The sequence below is a fragment of the Oncorhynchus keta genome, chromosome 7, assembly GCF_023373465.1.
Source record: "Oncorhynchus keta strain PuntledgeMale-10-30-2019 chromosome 7, Oket_V2, whole genome shotgun sequence".
Taxonomy (NCBI): domain Eukaryota; kingdom Metazoa; phylum Chordata; class Actinopteri; order Salmoniformes; family Salmonidae; genus Oncorhynchus; species Oncorhynchus keta.
This window is the reverse complement of record NC_068427.1, coordinates 9075139-9089201: the sequence shown is the minus strand read 5'-3', so window position 1 is coordinate 9089201 and position 14063 is coordinate 9075139. Positions and strand designations below refer to the sequence as shown.

The 14063-nt window shown below is 41.2% G+C and overlaps 2 protein-coding genes across 6 annotated transcripts in view; both read left to right on the top strand.

Annotated features, from left to right (window-relative positions):
* LOC118385931 (sterol 26-hydroxylase, mitochondrial-like) overlaps positions 1–3475 on the top strand; it is a 29951-nt gene extending 26476 nt beyond the window's left edge. For all 3 annotated transcript variants that reach the window (XR_004826124.2, XM_035773183.2, XM_035773184.2), the window contains exon 9: positions 654–3475. Coding sequence is in view for 2 of the 3 variants with exons in the window: in XM_035773183.2 (XP_035629076.1) it covers positions 654–785 (132 nt within the window). In the remaining variant the exon portion in view is untranslated. The remainder of the gene's footprint in view (positions 1–653) is intronic.
* A 960-nt stretch (positions 3476–4435) lies between these two features.
* Positions 4436–14063, top strand: part of zgc:66484 (uncharacterized protein LOC327557 homolog) — an 11168-nt gene continuing 1540 nt past the window's right edge. Inside the window, exons 1-3 of one of the 3 annotated variants that reach the window (XM_035773180.2) lie at positions 4436–4567; positions 11653–12845; positions 13348–13537. In XM_035773180.2, coding sequence (XP_035629073.1) covers positions 4547–4567; positions 11653–12845; positions 13348–13537 — 1404 coding nt within the window. In that variant the 5' untranslated portion in view covers positions 4436–4546. Of the gene's footprint in view, positions 4568–10234; positions 10513–11652; positions 12846–13347; positions 13538–14063 lie in introns of those variants that run through there. The other 2 variants (XM_035773182.2, XM_035773181.2) reach the window with 2 other exon arrangements.

Below are 14063 nucleotides of genomic sequence, written 5' to 3'. Positions count from 1 at the left end.
CGCTGTTGCATCCCCGAAGTGTCTTCACTTGTAGCCTGTTAGAAAGACCCGATCACCTGACGGAGAGCCCGCAGCACTCAGGGAGAAGGGAACAATGGCACAGGTGTTGCAAAGGCTAATAGCATCAGTGGCTAAAAATCAAAGTGGCTAAAAGGAAGAAAAAAATATTATTCTGAGTCTCAAGATTATATAGTCATTCTGAATTACGTATTGGCCTATATACATCATTATAGATGTTGGTTGATATTAAACTGATCCTACTTTGAATTGAACAATGAGAATATCTAGCGAAAAAAGCAATTGACTGCAATAGTGTTTAATATGAAGATTTCACAGACATACTTCCTCCTCAAGAAAGACTGTGTAGTTAAAGGTTTGTACAGGGTATTGAAAATTGTGGAAAATATCCTCCTAAAAAGGAAACGCTGGCCAGGAGTCTTGCTTGATGCTTAGGTGGACGACTTAGGCCTATTCTCTCTTAGTGAATATATAAAGGCATCTTGATCTGTAGGATTACTTCAGTTACTACTAGATCTAGAACTCAAAGCGGTTGGTGGTTGTCAGGAAGCCGATAGGAGAGGAATGTTTTTTGAACATGAATACTCCTGGAGAGACCCTGACAATGACTGAAAATTATATTTTCTCTCCCCCAGATAATCAAGCTATTTGAAATCAGACCGGACCCCAGCATAAGAGAGGTGAAAGCTCTCAATCGCTCCGTCTTAGTAGCAGACAGGCAAGTCAATCTGCACTTCCTGGAGAGGACGGACAAAGCTGCCCTTTGATATGTTAAAGACAGGTGATAGCCATTTGTCACCAAGCAGCCTACAATATCTATCGCTGAATGTAATTAAAAATACACTACAGTTCAAAGGTTTAGGGTCAATTAGAAATGTCCTTGTTTTATAAAGATAAGCACATTTTTTTGTCCATTTAATATAACATCAAATTGATCAGAAATACAGTGTAGACATTGATAAAGTTGTAAATGGCTATTGTAGCTGGAAACGGCTGATTTGTTTTTTAAAATGGAATATCTACATAGGCGTACAGAGGCCCATTATCAGCAACCATCACTCCTGTGTTCCAATGGCACGTTGTGTTAGCTAATCAAGTTTATCATTTTGAAAGGCAAATTGATCATTAGAAAACCCTTTTGTAATTATGTTAGCACAGCTGAAAACTGTTGTTCTCTTTTAAAGAAGTAATAAAACTGTCCTTTAGACTAGTTGAGTATCTGGAGCATCAGCATTTGTGGGTTCGATTACAGGCTCAAAATGGCCAGAAACAAATTACTTTCAGAAACAAATAACTTTCTTCTGAAAATCGTCTGTCTATTCTTGTTCTGAGAAATTAAGGCTATTCCATGCGAGAAATTGGCAAGAAACTGAAGATCTCGTACAACACTGTGTACTACTTCCCGATGCACAACTGAGCAAGAGGACAAGTGCATTAGAGTGTCTAGTTTGAGAAACAGATGCTTCACAAACCCTCAACTGGCAGTTTCATTAAATAGTACCCGCAAAACACCAGTCTCAATGTCAACAGTGAAGAGGTGACTCCGGTATGCTGGCCTCCTCGGCAGAGTTCCTCTGTCCAGTGTCTGTGTTCTTTTCCCCATCTTAATCTTTTCTTTTTATTGCCCAGTCTGAGATATGGCTTTTTCTTTGCAGCTCTGCCTTGAAGGCCAGCGTCCCGGTATCGCCTCTTCACTGTTGATGTTAAGACTGGTGTTTTGCGGGTACTAAACACAATACCCCATAATGCCAAAGTCTCATTATATTTTTTCCAAATTAATTAAAAAACAAAAGATGAAAGGTCTTAAGACAATAAGTATTTAACCCCTTTGTTATGGCAAGCTTAAATAAGTTCAGGAGTACAAATGTGCTGAACAAGTCACTGTGTGCAATAATATTGTTTAACATGATTTTTAAATGACTACCCCATCTCTGTACCCCAAAATCTATAGCAAAACTTGAAGATCGTTGTCTAGTAATAATCAACTTCCAACTTGACAGTTTTCTTGTGGTTTTTATGGAAAGTGTTCTTAACCTTTTCAGAACAATTTGAGAAGATGACTTTAAATAGAACCATGAGAACCATGAGGAAAATAGAACCATGAGGAAATTCCCACAGAAGAATGTTGTTTCTTAACATTCTCAAAACTATTTGAGAACATTCCCAATGTCAAACCAGTTGGAGAACATTCTTAGAAAATTAACAAAATTGAAATTAAATGTAACCATCTTATACTTTTAGGAAATGTTTTGTTAAGGTAATGAAATACCAAGAAAATATACTGAACAAAAATATAATTGCAACATGCAACAATTTCTATGATTTTACTGAGTTACAGTTCATATAATGAAATCAGTCAATTGAAATTAATTAATTATATCCTAATCTATGAATTTCACATGACTGGGCAGGGGTGCCGCCATGGGTGGGCCTGGGAGGGCATAGGCCCACCCATTTGGGAGCCAGGCGCAGCCAATCAGAATGAGTTTTTCCCCACAAAAGGGCATTATTACAGACAGAAATACTCCTCAGTTTCATCAGCTGTCCAGGTGGCTGGTCTCAGACGATCCCGCAGGTGAAGAAGCCGGATTTGGAGGTCCAGGGCTGGCATGGTTACACGTGGTCTGCATTTTGTGAGGCTGGTTGGACGTTCTAAAAAAAAATCTAAGACAACATTGGAGGTGGCTTATGGTAGAGAAGTTAACATTCAATTATTTGGCAATAGCTCTGGTGGACTTTTGTTCAGTCAGCATGCCAATTGCACGCTCTCTCAAAACTTGTGACATCTGTGGCATTGTGTTGTGTGATAAAACTGCACATTTTAGAGTGGCCTTTTATTGTCCCATGCACAAGCTGCATGTGTGTAAAGATTGTTGTTTAATCAGATTCTTGATGTGCCACACCTGTCAGGTGGATGGATTATCGTGGAAAAGGAGAAATGCTCACAAACAGGGATGTAAACAAATGTGTGCTCAAAATTTGAGAGAAATACACTTTATGTGCGAATGGAAAATGTGTAGGATCTTTTATTTCAGCTCTTGAAACGAGCACTTTACATGTTATTTATATTTTTGTTCAGTGTACAATTTTTTTGTTGTCAAGTTCCTTAAAATGTGCTGAGAATGTTCCAACACCAAGAAACTATCCTGCACCATTATCAGAAAGTTGTGGGAAGGTTGTATGCAAAATAACCATCGGCCACGCCTTAAGAAACATATGGTTCTCAGAACGTTATGTACTAGTTGGTTTAGTTGGGGTTCAGCGGTCTTCTATGTTGGGAATTCTGATAAGGCTTTACAATGACTCATTAAAATGTAGGCTACTATATAAATTGCTATATCTAGACCACAATGCTTTGTTTTCATTTTAAATTGAAAAAATATATATATTCTCTCTATGGAAAGTCTGTTCTATATTTAAATTAAATAAATTCACTACAATGATGTTGTAAACTTGATATTTGTCTGTGTGTTTGAGTAGGCCTGCTGTAAGAAAAAAAATGTTTTACTAACATACATTACATCAACTTCATACAGGTGCACCAATACCACATAGAATGAAAGGTTGCTGGATCGAATCTCCAAGCCGACGAGGTAAAAATCAGTCATTCTGCCCCAGAGCAAGGCAATTAACCCATTGCTCCATGGGCGGCGATATCGTTTAAGGCACCCCCCTCACCTCTCTGATTCCCAGGGGTTGGGTTAAATGATGCAATAGACACATTTCAGTTGATTGCATTCAGTTGTACAGCTGACTTGGTATCCCCTTTTCCATTTCCCTATCAGTAATAAAATCAGTCATTGGTACCTGGCAATGTTGCAAAAAATGTTCTAATTATGTCCAGAAGATGTCAGTAGCATAACAGTCACCAGGAAGATCATGCTGTCAAACAGCTGCTGTAGCTACACATGTTCGGCTAGTTGTAATGAGGTCTGGATATGCATGAATGTACAAATTATGGAGTGCACAAATTAATAAAATAGAATCCCAGAGTTTTCTTAACACTGCAAGATACATTTTATTTTGCGTTTTATAACATGTTATAAAGAGGACTACCGAAGACATTCAAAGAACTCCTCCTTGTTCTAACTGTACTAACCTGTATGGGTCCAAAGGCTAGCCTACCCAGTGTGAGATTTTAGTCCAGAATTTAAAGCAGAAACCACATGGAGAGGCGTTGTCAACGGAGTCAGAATTTGCGTGAGAGAGTAGAGAGCATCAATCCATATACAGTGCATAGCGTATGCCAATTTGAATTATCATGAGAATCCATATAAACAGTTGTTTTTGTTATGGTCGCTATGTAGCCCTTGTATATTATTGTTGTGTGTTCCTTTTTACTCAACTTAAAATGTCCTACGGGAGCCACCATACTTTAACTAACCAGTTATGTTAGCCCCACAATGTGAGGAGAGTTGTAGACACACCCAAGCAGTTTATAAGACTTTAGTCTTGTTCTTCCGACATAACAGTATTCTCTCTTGAAATCTGAGTCCTTGAGTTTCCCAGCCCAGCCTGCCTAGGCTATATGCTATCGAAATCAACACAGGTAGGCTGCAATTGTTTTCAATTATAAACTTGATTCGAGCCCTGAATGCTGATTCGCTGACAGCCGTGGTATATCAGACTGTATACCACAGGTATGACAAAACATGTATTTTTACTGCTCTAATTACATTTGTAACCAGTTTATAATAGCAATAAGGCACCTCAGGGGATTGTGGTATATGGCCAATATACCACGGCAAAGGACTGTATCCAGGCACTCCGCATTGCGTTGTGCGTATGAACAGCCCTTAGCTGTGGTATATTGGCTATATACCACACCCCTTCGTGCCTTATTGCTTAAATGTATAGCCTGTTTGACTGAAACCTTAGCTTACAGCCCAATACATTTTAAACTACATCTTTAGCTAGTCTACTTAGCATAGGGAAAATAGTCCTCTATACCACACCACCACATTCCACTATTTAACCTACAGTGCCTTGCGAAAGTATTCGGCCCCCTTGAACTTTGCGACCTTTTGCCACATTTCAGGCTTCAAACATAAAGATATAAAACTGTATTTTTTTGTGAAGAATCAACAACAAGTGGGACACAATCATGAAGTGGAACGACATTTATTGGATATTGGATAAAAACAGAAAAATTGGGCGTGCAAAATTATTCAGCCCCCTTAAGTTAATACTTTGTAGCGCCACCTTTTGCTACGATTACAGCTGTAAGTCGCTTGGGGGATGTCTCTATCAGTTTTGCACATCGAGAGACTGACAGTTTTCCCATTCCTCCTTGCAAAACAGCTCGAGCTCAGTGAGGTTGGATGGAGAGCATTTGTGAACAGCAGTTTTCAGTTCTTTCCACAGATTCTCGATTGGATTCAGGTCTGGACTTTGACTTGGCCATTCTAACACCTGGATATGTTTATTTTTGAACCATTCCATTGTAGATTTTGCTTTATGTTTTGGATCATTGTCTTGTTGGAAGACAAATCTCCATCCCAGTCTCAGGTCTTTTGTAGACTCCATCAGGTTTTCTTCCAGAATGGTCCTGTATTTGGCTCCATCCATCTTCCCATCAATTTTATCCATCTTCCCTGTCCCTGCTGAAGAAAAGCAAGCCCAAACCATGATGCTGCCACCACCATGCTTGACAGTGGGGATGGTGTGTTCAGGGTGTTGCTTTACGCCAAACATAACGTTTTGCATTGTTGCCAAAAAGTTCAATTTTGGTTTCATCTGACCAGAGCACCTTCTTCCACAAGTTTGGTGTGTCTCCCAGGTGGCTTGTGGCAAACTTTAAACAACACTTTTTATGGATATCTTTAAGAAATGGCTTTCTTCTTGCCACTCTTCCATAAAGGCCAGATTTGTGCAATATACGACTGATTTTTGTCTTATGGACAGAGTCTCCCACCTCAGCTGTAGATCTCTGCAGTTCATCCAGAGTGATCATGGGCCTCTTGGCTGCATCTCTGATCAGTCTTCTCCTTGTATGTGCTGAAAGTTTAGAGGGACGGCCAGGTCTTGGTAGATTTGCATTCGTCTGATACTCCTTCCATTTCAATATTATCGCTTGCACAGTGCTCCTTGGGATGTTTAAAGCTTGGGAAATATTTTTGTATCCAAATCCGGCTTTAAACTTCTTCACAACAGTATCTCGGACCTGCCTGGTGTGTTCCTTGTTCTTCATGATGCTCTCTGCTCTTTTAACAGACCTCTGAGACTATCACAGTGCAGGTGCATTTATACGGAGACTTGATTACACACAGGTGGATTGTATTTATCATCATTAGTAATTTAGGTCAACATTGGATCATTCAGAGATCCTCACTGAACTTCTGGAGAGAGTTTGCTGCACTGAAAGTAAAGGGGCTGAATAATTTTGCACGCCCAATTTTTCAGTTTTTGATTTGTTAAAAAAGTTTGAAATATCCAATAAATGTCGTTCCACTTCATGATTTTGTCCCACTTGTTGTTGATCCTTCACAAAAAAAAAAGGTTTATATCTTTATGTTTGAAGCCTGAAATGTGGCAAAAGGTTGCAAAGTTCAAGGGGGCCGAATACTTTCGCAAGGAACTGTATCTAATCCTACTCCAGACCAACCTCTGTGAAGTCAGAACACTACCACTCAACACCCACCACAACTGTTATGCAGTAAAACTTCGCAATCTCAAGTATTTCTCTGCTGCTGCCAACAACCTTCTATTTAATGTGATTTAAAAAATAAAATAATTTATGCAGTACAATTGGCAACAATAGCTATGAATGCCAAGAAACCTACCTTACTGAAGCAAATACAGTATTCTTCCCATCACTCTCTATTAGTCTCTGCCTAATCGCAGGAATCCTCTCAGGATCCCTCACCCTGTACCCATCTTCCTCTACCACTCTCTTCACCACTTCCGCATACGACACTATCTGTACTACGAGCTCTTGTCCCATGGGTACCCCCACAACTAACATCCAAACTACACATTCCATCATCTCATGCGCTCTTGCACACTTCTCACATCTAGGACTCTCCCTCCTACTTACTGCTGCAACATGCCCATACATTTGACCCATTAAACACTGAAGTATTTCACCGGATAACTCTCACTTCCTACCCTAACCTTATCTGCCAAAGATTACAACACAACTCAACAGAACAGACAACTTATTTTGGCAGGATCTGTGTCGCAACCAGGGTTGGGGAGTGGCGTATTAAAAATGCTTTAACACTTCTTTGTTTTCTCAATGACATTTAAATCAACATTGAAAAAAGGTTCAAGTTTAAGTTGGTTCCACTTGAGCATGTCTGAGCACAAGTCAGAAACCACCATGATGACACACCAAATATGTTTGATGGATCGCTGGAAAAGATCAGGAATAGGTTTTTGTAACCAGGCTACAGTCCAAGCTATGTCTTACAGTGGTGCGACTGCTGTTGGCATCTAAAGATTAATCAACTTTAATAAATACTTGGAGGTAAGGACAAAAGCAGTGGTGTAGTCTAAAGGCGATACGGATATCACTTATTATTGATATCTACATAGCACATTGATGTGAATCACACTGCTGCTCTCTCATTTAGCTATTTGCGCCTAGCTATGGTGGTTGTTGTGGATGACTGTTCACCAATCTAAATGTCTATTTGCTCAATCTAATTCATGCTGATATTTTTTTTAATCCATAGCCCTAATGGAAACATTAGCAACAACCCGCAGTTTTGATGATTAATTTAAAGGGGCAATCTGTAGTTGCTACATCCATTTTTGGACTCTCTCTCTCTATATATATATATATATATATATACTGTATATACGGTTGATGTCGGACGTTTACATACACCTTAGCCAAATACATTTAAACTCAGTTTTTCACAATTCCAGACATTTAATCCCAGTAAAATGCCATGTTTTATGTCAGTTAGATCACCACTTTATTTTAAGAATGTGAAAAATCAGAATAATAGAGAGAATAATTTATTTCAGCTTTTATTTCTTTCATCACATTCCCAGTGGGTCAGAAGTTTACATACACTCAATTGGTATTTGGTAGCATTGCCTTCAAATTGTTTAAGTTGGGTCAAACGTTTCGGGTAACCTTCCACAAGCTTCCCACAATAAGTAGGGTGAATTTTGTCCCTTCTTCCTGACGGAGCTGATGTAACTGAGTCAGGTGTGTAGGCCTCCTTGCTCGCACATGATTTTTCAGTTCTGTCCACAAATTTTCTATAGGGCTTCATATGTGGATTTGCCCTTTAAACAGCTGCATATTATCAAGATATCAAAGTGTCACCAACCGAAAGATAAACAATAGGCCTATAGCAAATGCAGCACATGTCATTCATTTTTCACATGTAAATAGCAGTCCTCCATGACAACAAAATCATACGCAACAGAGTAGGCCTGGCTAATAAGTCCTTAGTTTTTGGGTTATGCTCAGGTAAAGCAATTTGGCTAATCTATACTTCCATATTTCCAAGTCCTATTCTTGAAGATCAAGGGGTATAACATTTACTGGAATGACTGTAATTCTGATAGACTTTGGTTTTTAATGTAAAGATGTAATTGATAATTTAATCGTATTATGTAGAAGGTAATGGGTTAAAAGCAGCCTACATAACCAACCCATAAAGTAAAATTGTACATCCATATATGGCCAGCTATGTAAACTTGAACATTGATTTATTCTGCAATAGATGTCGTTCAATTGGTAACATACATTTTTATCTTATTCTAATGCCTCTAAAGGGGAAGGTCACCTAAAAGTAACTGAATGTAATCAGATTGTTACTGAGTTTGGATAATCCAAAAGTTACGTAACTGATTACAATTTTGGACAGGTAACTAGTAACTAACAGATTACATTTAGAAAGTAACCTACCCAACCTTGGTCGCAACAAATGGTGGAACAGACACCGGGAATCTTCACTTTCAACTGATCTTCCTCAACATTTAATGCTACCCACGTTATCACTCCTTTCAAAGGTGCCCTGCTCTGGAGATCAAAGCAAGTCACATTTATTGTCTCTAATCGCGTGACCCGGAGCACCCGCTCCCTCTGGGCTGAAGAAACACAACAAATCATCCCTAGTCCACTCCTAGTTACTTTCACCAACTCAACAGTCTCGAACCTCTTCTCCACTCAACCTACCACCACATATTAATCAGCCAAAATGGAAGGATCCATTCTCTACACAAATATCACTCGCGCTGGCCCAGAATCATCCTTTACATCCTCGGACACGACCTTGGTGGTCCTCACTGCAGGAACTTCATCCACACTCTCGTCAGGGTCCATCACTGAGCTACTGAAACACGTATCCCTTTTTTTGTACATGAAACCAACCTTCCTTGTCACACTGCTTCCCTCTACACTCAACTTCTTCTCAACAGTCATCACTGCACCTGCCACCACATCTAATTCATCTTCACACTCGTCCAACTCCATTTCCTAAAGTTCTTCCAAAAGTTCTGTGAAATCCCTCATTCCATATTCCCTCAAACGTTTCCACGGCTTTCCTTTTTTTCTTGTCCATTATCTTCTCCTTCACTAGGTCTTTTAGAAGGCCTGTGTTATCCTCCACTCCAATGTTTCTTAATAATATGCTCCACTTTCTTCCTTATTTCCTTTTCTGCCATCTTCTCCAGTTGCTCCTGTTCTCCCTTACCAGTATTGCTCCGCATAGATGCTAGGAAAAATAAAGTTACCAGTCAAAAGTTTGGACACACTACTCATTCCACTGTTTTTCTTTATTTTTCCACATTGTAGAATAATAGTGAAAATATCAAAACTCTAAAATCACATATGGAATCATGTAGTAACCAAACAAGTGTTAAGCAGATCAAAATATATTTTATGTTTGAGATTCTTCAAAGGAGTCACCATTTGCCTTGATGACAGTTTTGTACACTCTTGGCAGTCTTTCAACCAGCTTCATGAGGTAGTCACCTGGAATGCATTTCAATTAACAGGTGTGCCTTATTAAAAGATAATTTGTGGAATTTCTTACTTTCTTAATGTGGGTGCTTCAGCAAGGCTGGAATCGGGAAGATTTGTCTTTGTGAAGGACGCATGAATCAAGCCACGTACAAGGTTGTGAAAATTTGCTTCGGTTTCCTCCTGAACTAGACTTAATGGCTTTTCGGTAAAAAACATTTTAAAAAATCTGACAACTTCCGGATGTTGTACACCTCGTGAGTCTTGTTTACCACTGGCTGAACACTCACCACAACATCAGGAAGTAGCATTAGCCACATACATGGTGGTGGACATGTGTGTTTTATTAACAGTATAGTACGCAAATTTCCCATATTTTGTTCCATAGACGAGCTATTAAATCTAGTTAAGGAGGAAACCGATGCCTTCGCAGCCAGAATAAAGGATGCTTTATGTATGTCAGTCCATGGAGGGGACACGAGTGTATTACCGTCGAGGCTGACCGCGTTGGCACCTAGAGGTAATACGACATCAGGAAGAACTATGCCCACTAGGAGTCTCGGTGCTCGGTATGAGAGAAATTGACACACTGTACATTGTAGAGTTCAAAAACATCGCTAGCCAAACACAACCCGTTCTCGCTAAGCGAGCAATTGAATTAAAGGGCAACTACACCCTCCAAATGTACTGTATTGATTGTTCCCAGACCTCAAACGTGCTCCTGATGTGGTTTTAAGCATTGTTGTGATTTTGAGAGTGAAAACATGAAAAAACGAGGAAGACTCGAAAACCAGGACAAATTTAACCGGGAAAACAGAATTGACCAAAATAGTGTATTGCAATCTGAGCAGACTGAGTCGACACCTAGAGGTAATACGACATCAGGAAGAACTACGCCCACCAGGACACTCAGCGCTCGGTCTCGGCGATAAATTTTATTTTTTTGTACACTTTTAACATAGGCTCAGGCCCGGGTGTGAACTCATATCCCAGGCATAATGCAAGGCATTATAATAAATAATAAAACACTTCAAGTGTGGCTTAGAGGCAACTTGAATCAAACAAATGCAGGTGTCTTCAAAATACTATTCATATTATGCATAAAACGAACAAAATGTATTCATTTGTATGGGTTATATTGATTAGCCATTGGCTCAACTCGCCAAAGGGCACAATTTACCCCAAAGCAACCATTTTGACTATATTAGCCCACATAGCTACAAGGATAAACTTTCGTGATAGGTTTAGGACCTCGTCTTGTAGCTTATAGAGACTCCAAATAATGTATGAAACAGTTTTAAGACTATATATTTTGGCTTAGATACAAGCATCATGAAACCTATAACACAATACATTCATTGGACTTGATAAATACATTTTTTTACCTCAATTTTTCCATGTGGTTTCTTCCTTCACAGACTCCATAACATGATGACATCTTCTTAAATATTTGGTCACATGATTCATTTTGTGTACAGTTTCCTAGAAACAAAGAGTGACTCAACTAAACCTTTGGCATGACTTACCCCACTGTCCCTTACATTTTTGGCTAAACTTTTGAGCAACTGAAATGGTCTATTATTTGTTGTTAAACAGCTGCACAAATACAGCATGCAATTGGAAGGTTTAGTTTTTGGTGAAGGAATGTGTCCCAAGCAATTCTATGGTGACAGGGCAAAAACTGTACCCTTCTCACCTCCTTCCCTCAGGAGACAGCTCACTGCAGAATGAGTCCACACAGTGCTGCCAGAGTGGTGGTGGTTGGTGCTGGTCTATCAGGCTTATCTACAGCTTCCACCCTGGTGAAAGCTGGCTTTCGGCACATCCAAGTCCTGGAGGCTATGGGCAGGCCCGGAGGCCGGGTCTACACCACAAGACCCTTTGGCGAGAATGTAATTGAGCTGGGGGCCAACTGGATCCACGGTCAGGAGGCCAACCCTCTCTTCCTGCTAGCCCAGGAGCAGGGCCTGCTGCTGGAGGAGCGAGGCTCAGCCAGCATCATGTGCCTGCCAGGCTCTGTCACCCCTAGGGACTACTTCTTCCGGGAAAGCAGGCGACAGCTTCCGGTGGACGAGGTGGAGCAGGTGTGTTCCTTTTTCAGCAGGCTCACCTCCAGGGCCTTCGAATCAGAGTTGGAGCCTAGGCACAGCAGTCAGAGCCTGGGGGGCTACCTGGACGAGGAGTTTGCCCAGTCACCCCTGGCGGCCTTGGAGGACGGCCCGAGGGTATTCGAGTGGTGCAAGAGGAGCGAATGCACGGATGAGGCCAGCTCCTCCCTCTATGAGGTGTCTGCCTCGCAGCTGGGTCACTATGTGGCCTTGGAGGGGGGCTTCTTCAATTCTCTGGGCCCCGGAGGCTATCAGGCCCTAGCAGACACCCTCTTGGACAACCTTCCGCCTGGAGCCTTGCTGTGTGACAGGCCGGTACACAGCATCCACTGGGCCCTGCAGGAGGAGAAGAACCACACCCGTCCAGTCAGAGTGCTGTGCCAGGGGGGCCAGTGCTTCATGGCAGACCACGTCATCGTGACCGTCCCTTTAGGCTTCCTTAAAGAGAATGCAGTGGCCATGTTTGAGCCAGCCCTCCCCAAGTCCAAGGCCGACGCCATTGAGAGACTGGGCTTCGGCACAGTGGACAAGATTTACCTGCGGTTCGAGGACAGGTTCTGGCCCCACGACTGTGCCGGGATCCAGCTGGTGTGGGACGCTGGGCCCGAGGATGAGGAGGTATACCAGCACTCTCAGTCAGAGGGTGGTGCCTGGAGAGACATGTGGTATAAGAAGATCTGTGGCTTTGACACGGTGGCCCGCCATCCCACAGTCCTCTGCGGCTGGATCACAGGCCGGGAGGCCCGACACATGGAGAGCCTGGACGAGAAGATAGTGGGAGAGGTGTGTGTAAGGTGTGTATCAGGTCTGTTTATCAATCAGGTGCACAGGTCAAAGGTTCAATCATCGAGTGTGTGGGAGAGAGTTGTGGCCATCATATCTCATCACTGAGATATGTGACATTCATGTTGAACCTTTCACCCTGCCTTCAAGGTGGTGTCTGTAGATGGCCTCAGATTCCATGCTTTTTATGCCCTTAAATACCCTACAATGGTTTACCACACTAATATTTAAGGACATTTTATTCTGCTATTGTTTTGTGCTTGATGACAAAAGTGACTTTATGACAAAAACTCTAAGTAAAATAAGCTATTCTTATTTTTAAACAACCTATTTTGCAACATTCAAGCATGAGCTATTGCTCACAAAGCAAAAAAACTGTGAGAATGCATGCATGAAGAATTCAATCAGAAACACACAGTCATCATTTTTAATCCCATCATTAGTCAGCTATTCTTTTGGCAAACTGTGTGAGAATGTTCAGGATGAGTAACAATCAGGCTTGTGTTTTGACAGAATGCTCAGGTCCTTCACTGGCTGGTCAGTACCCGAGCCAGCCCAGGTCCTGATGTCCAAGTGGGGGAGTGAGCGTTTTGTCTGTGGGTCATATACGTACCCCCCTCCAGGAGTGGACGCTGTGAGGGAACACACAGCCCTGGCAGCCCCTCTTCCTTTGCCCTGTGAGGCTGGATACTCACAGGCAAAGGTACAGTACATGACGTTCACAACCCTTCCGGAGCGCACATGATTCTGACAACAACTTTCATGTACAGTTGGCAACACTTTAAAATGAAGATAGCTTCTAGTAACATTAAGCATGCTTCTAACTGCTCGTGATTGCAATAACTAATATCTTTGACATACCTACTTCCTAATAACATGTTAGTAAGCATGTACAGTAGTTTGACATGGCTAATATTAGTCAAGTTTGTAAGTGTATGAACCAGCGATATGTCTCTTAAGTTAGCTAACTTGCATTTGAGACGGCATCAATTAAGCCACGGTATCACTCAGAATGATCTGTCAATATTCATTTTATGGTCGGCAAGCTGACCCTTAATCAGATTTTATGCAGGATATATTTTTGTTCAGTATCTGCAATTGAAGCCAATATCATATACCAAATACCAACGGAGTTGGTGGTGCTTTGTAGACTGTGACCTCTTTTTTTTAACGATGCGTTGTAGAATTGCACAATATACACATGTGATTTACAGTAAAGATAATACTCA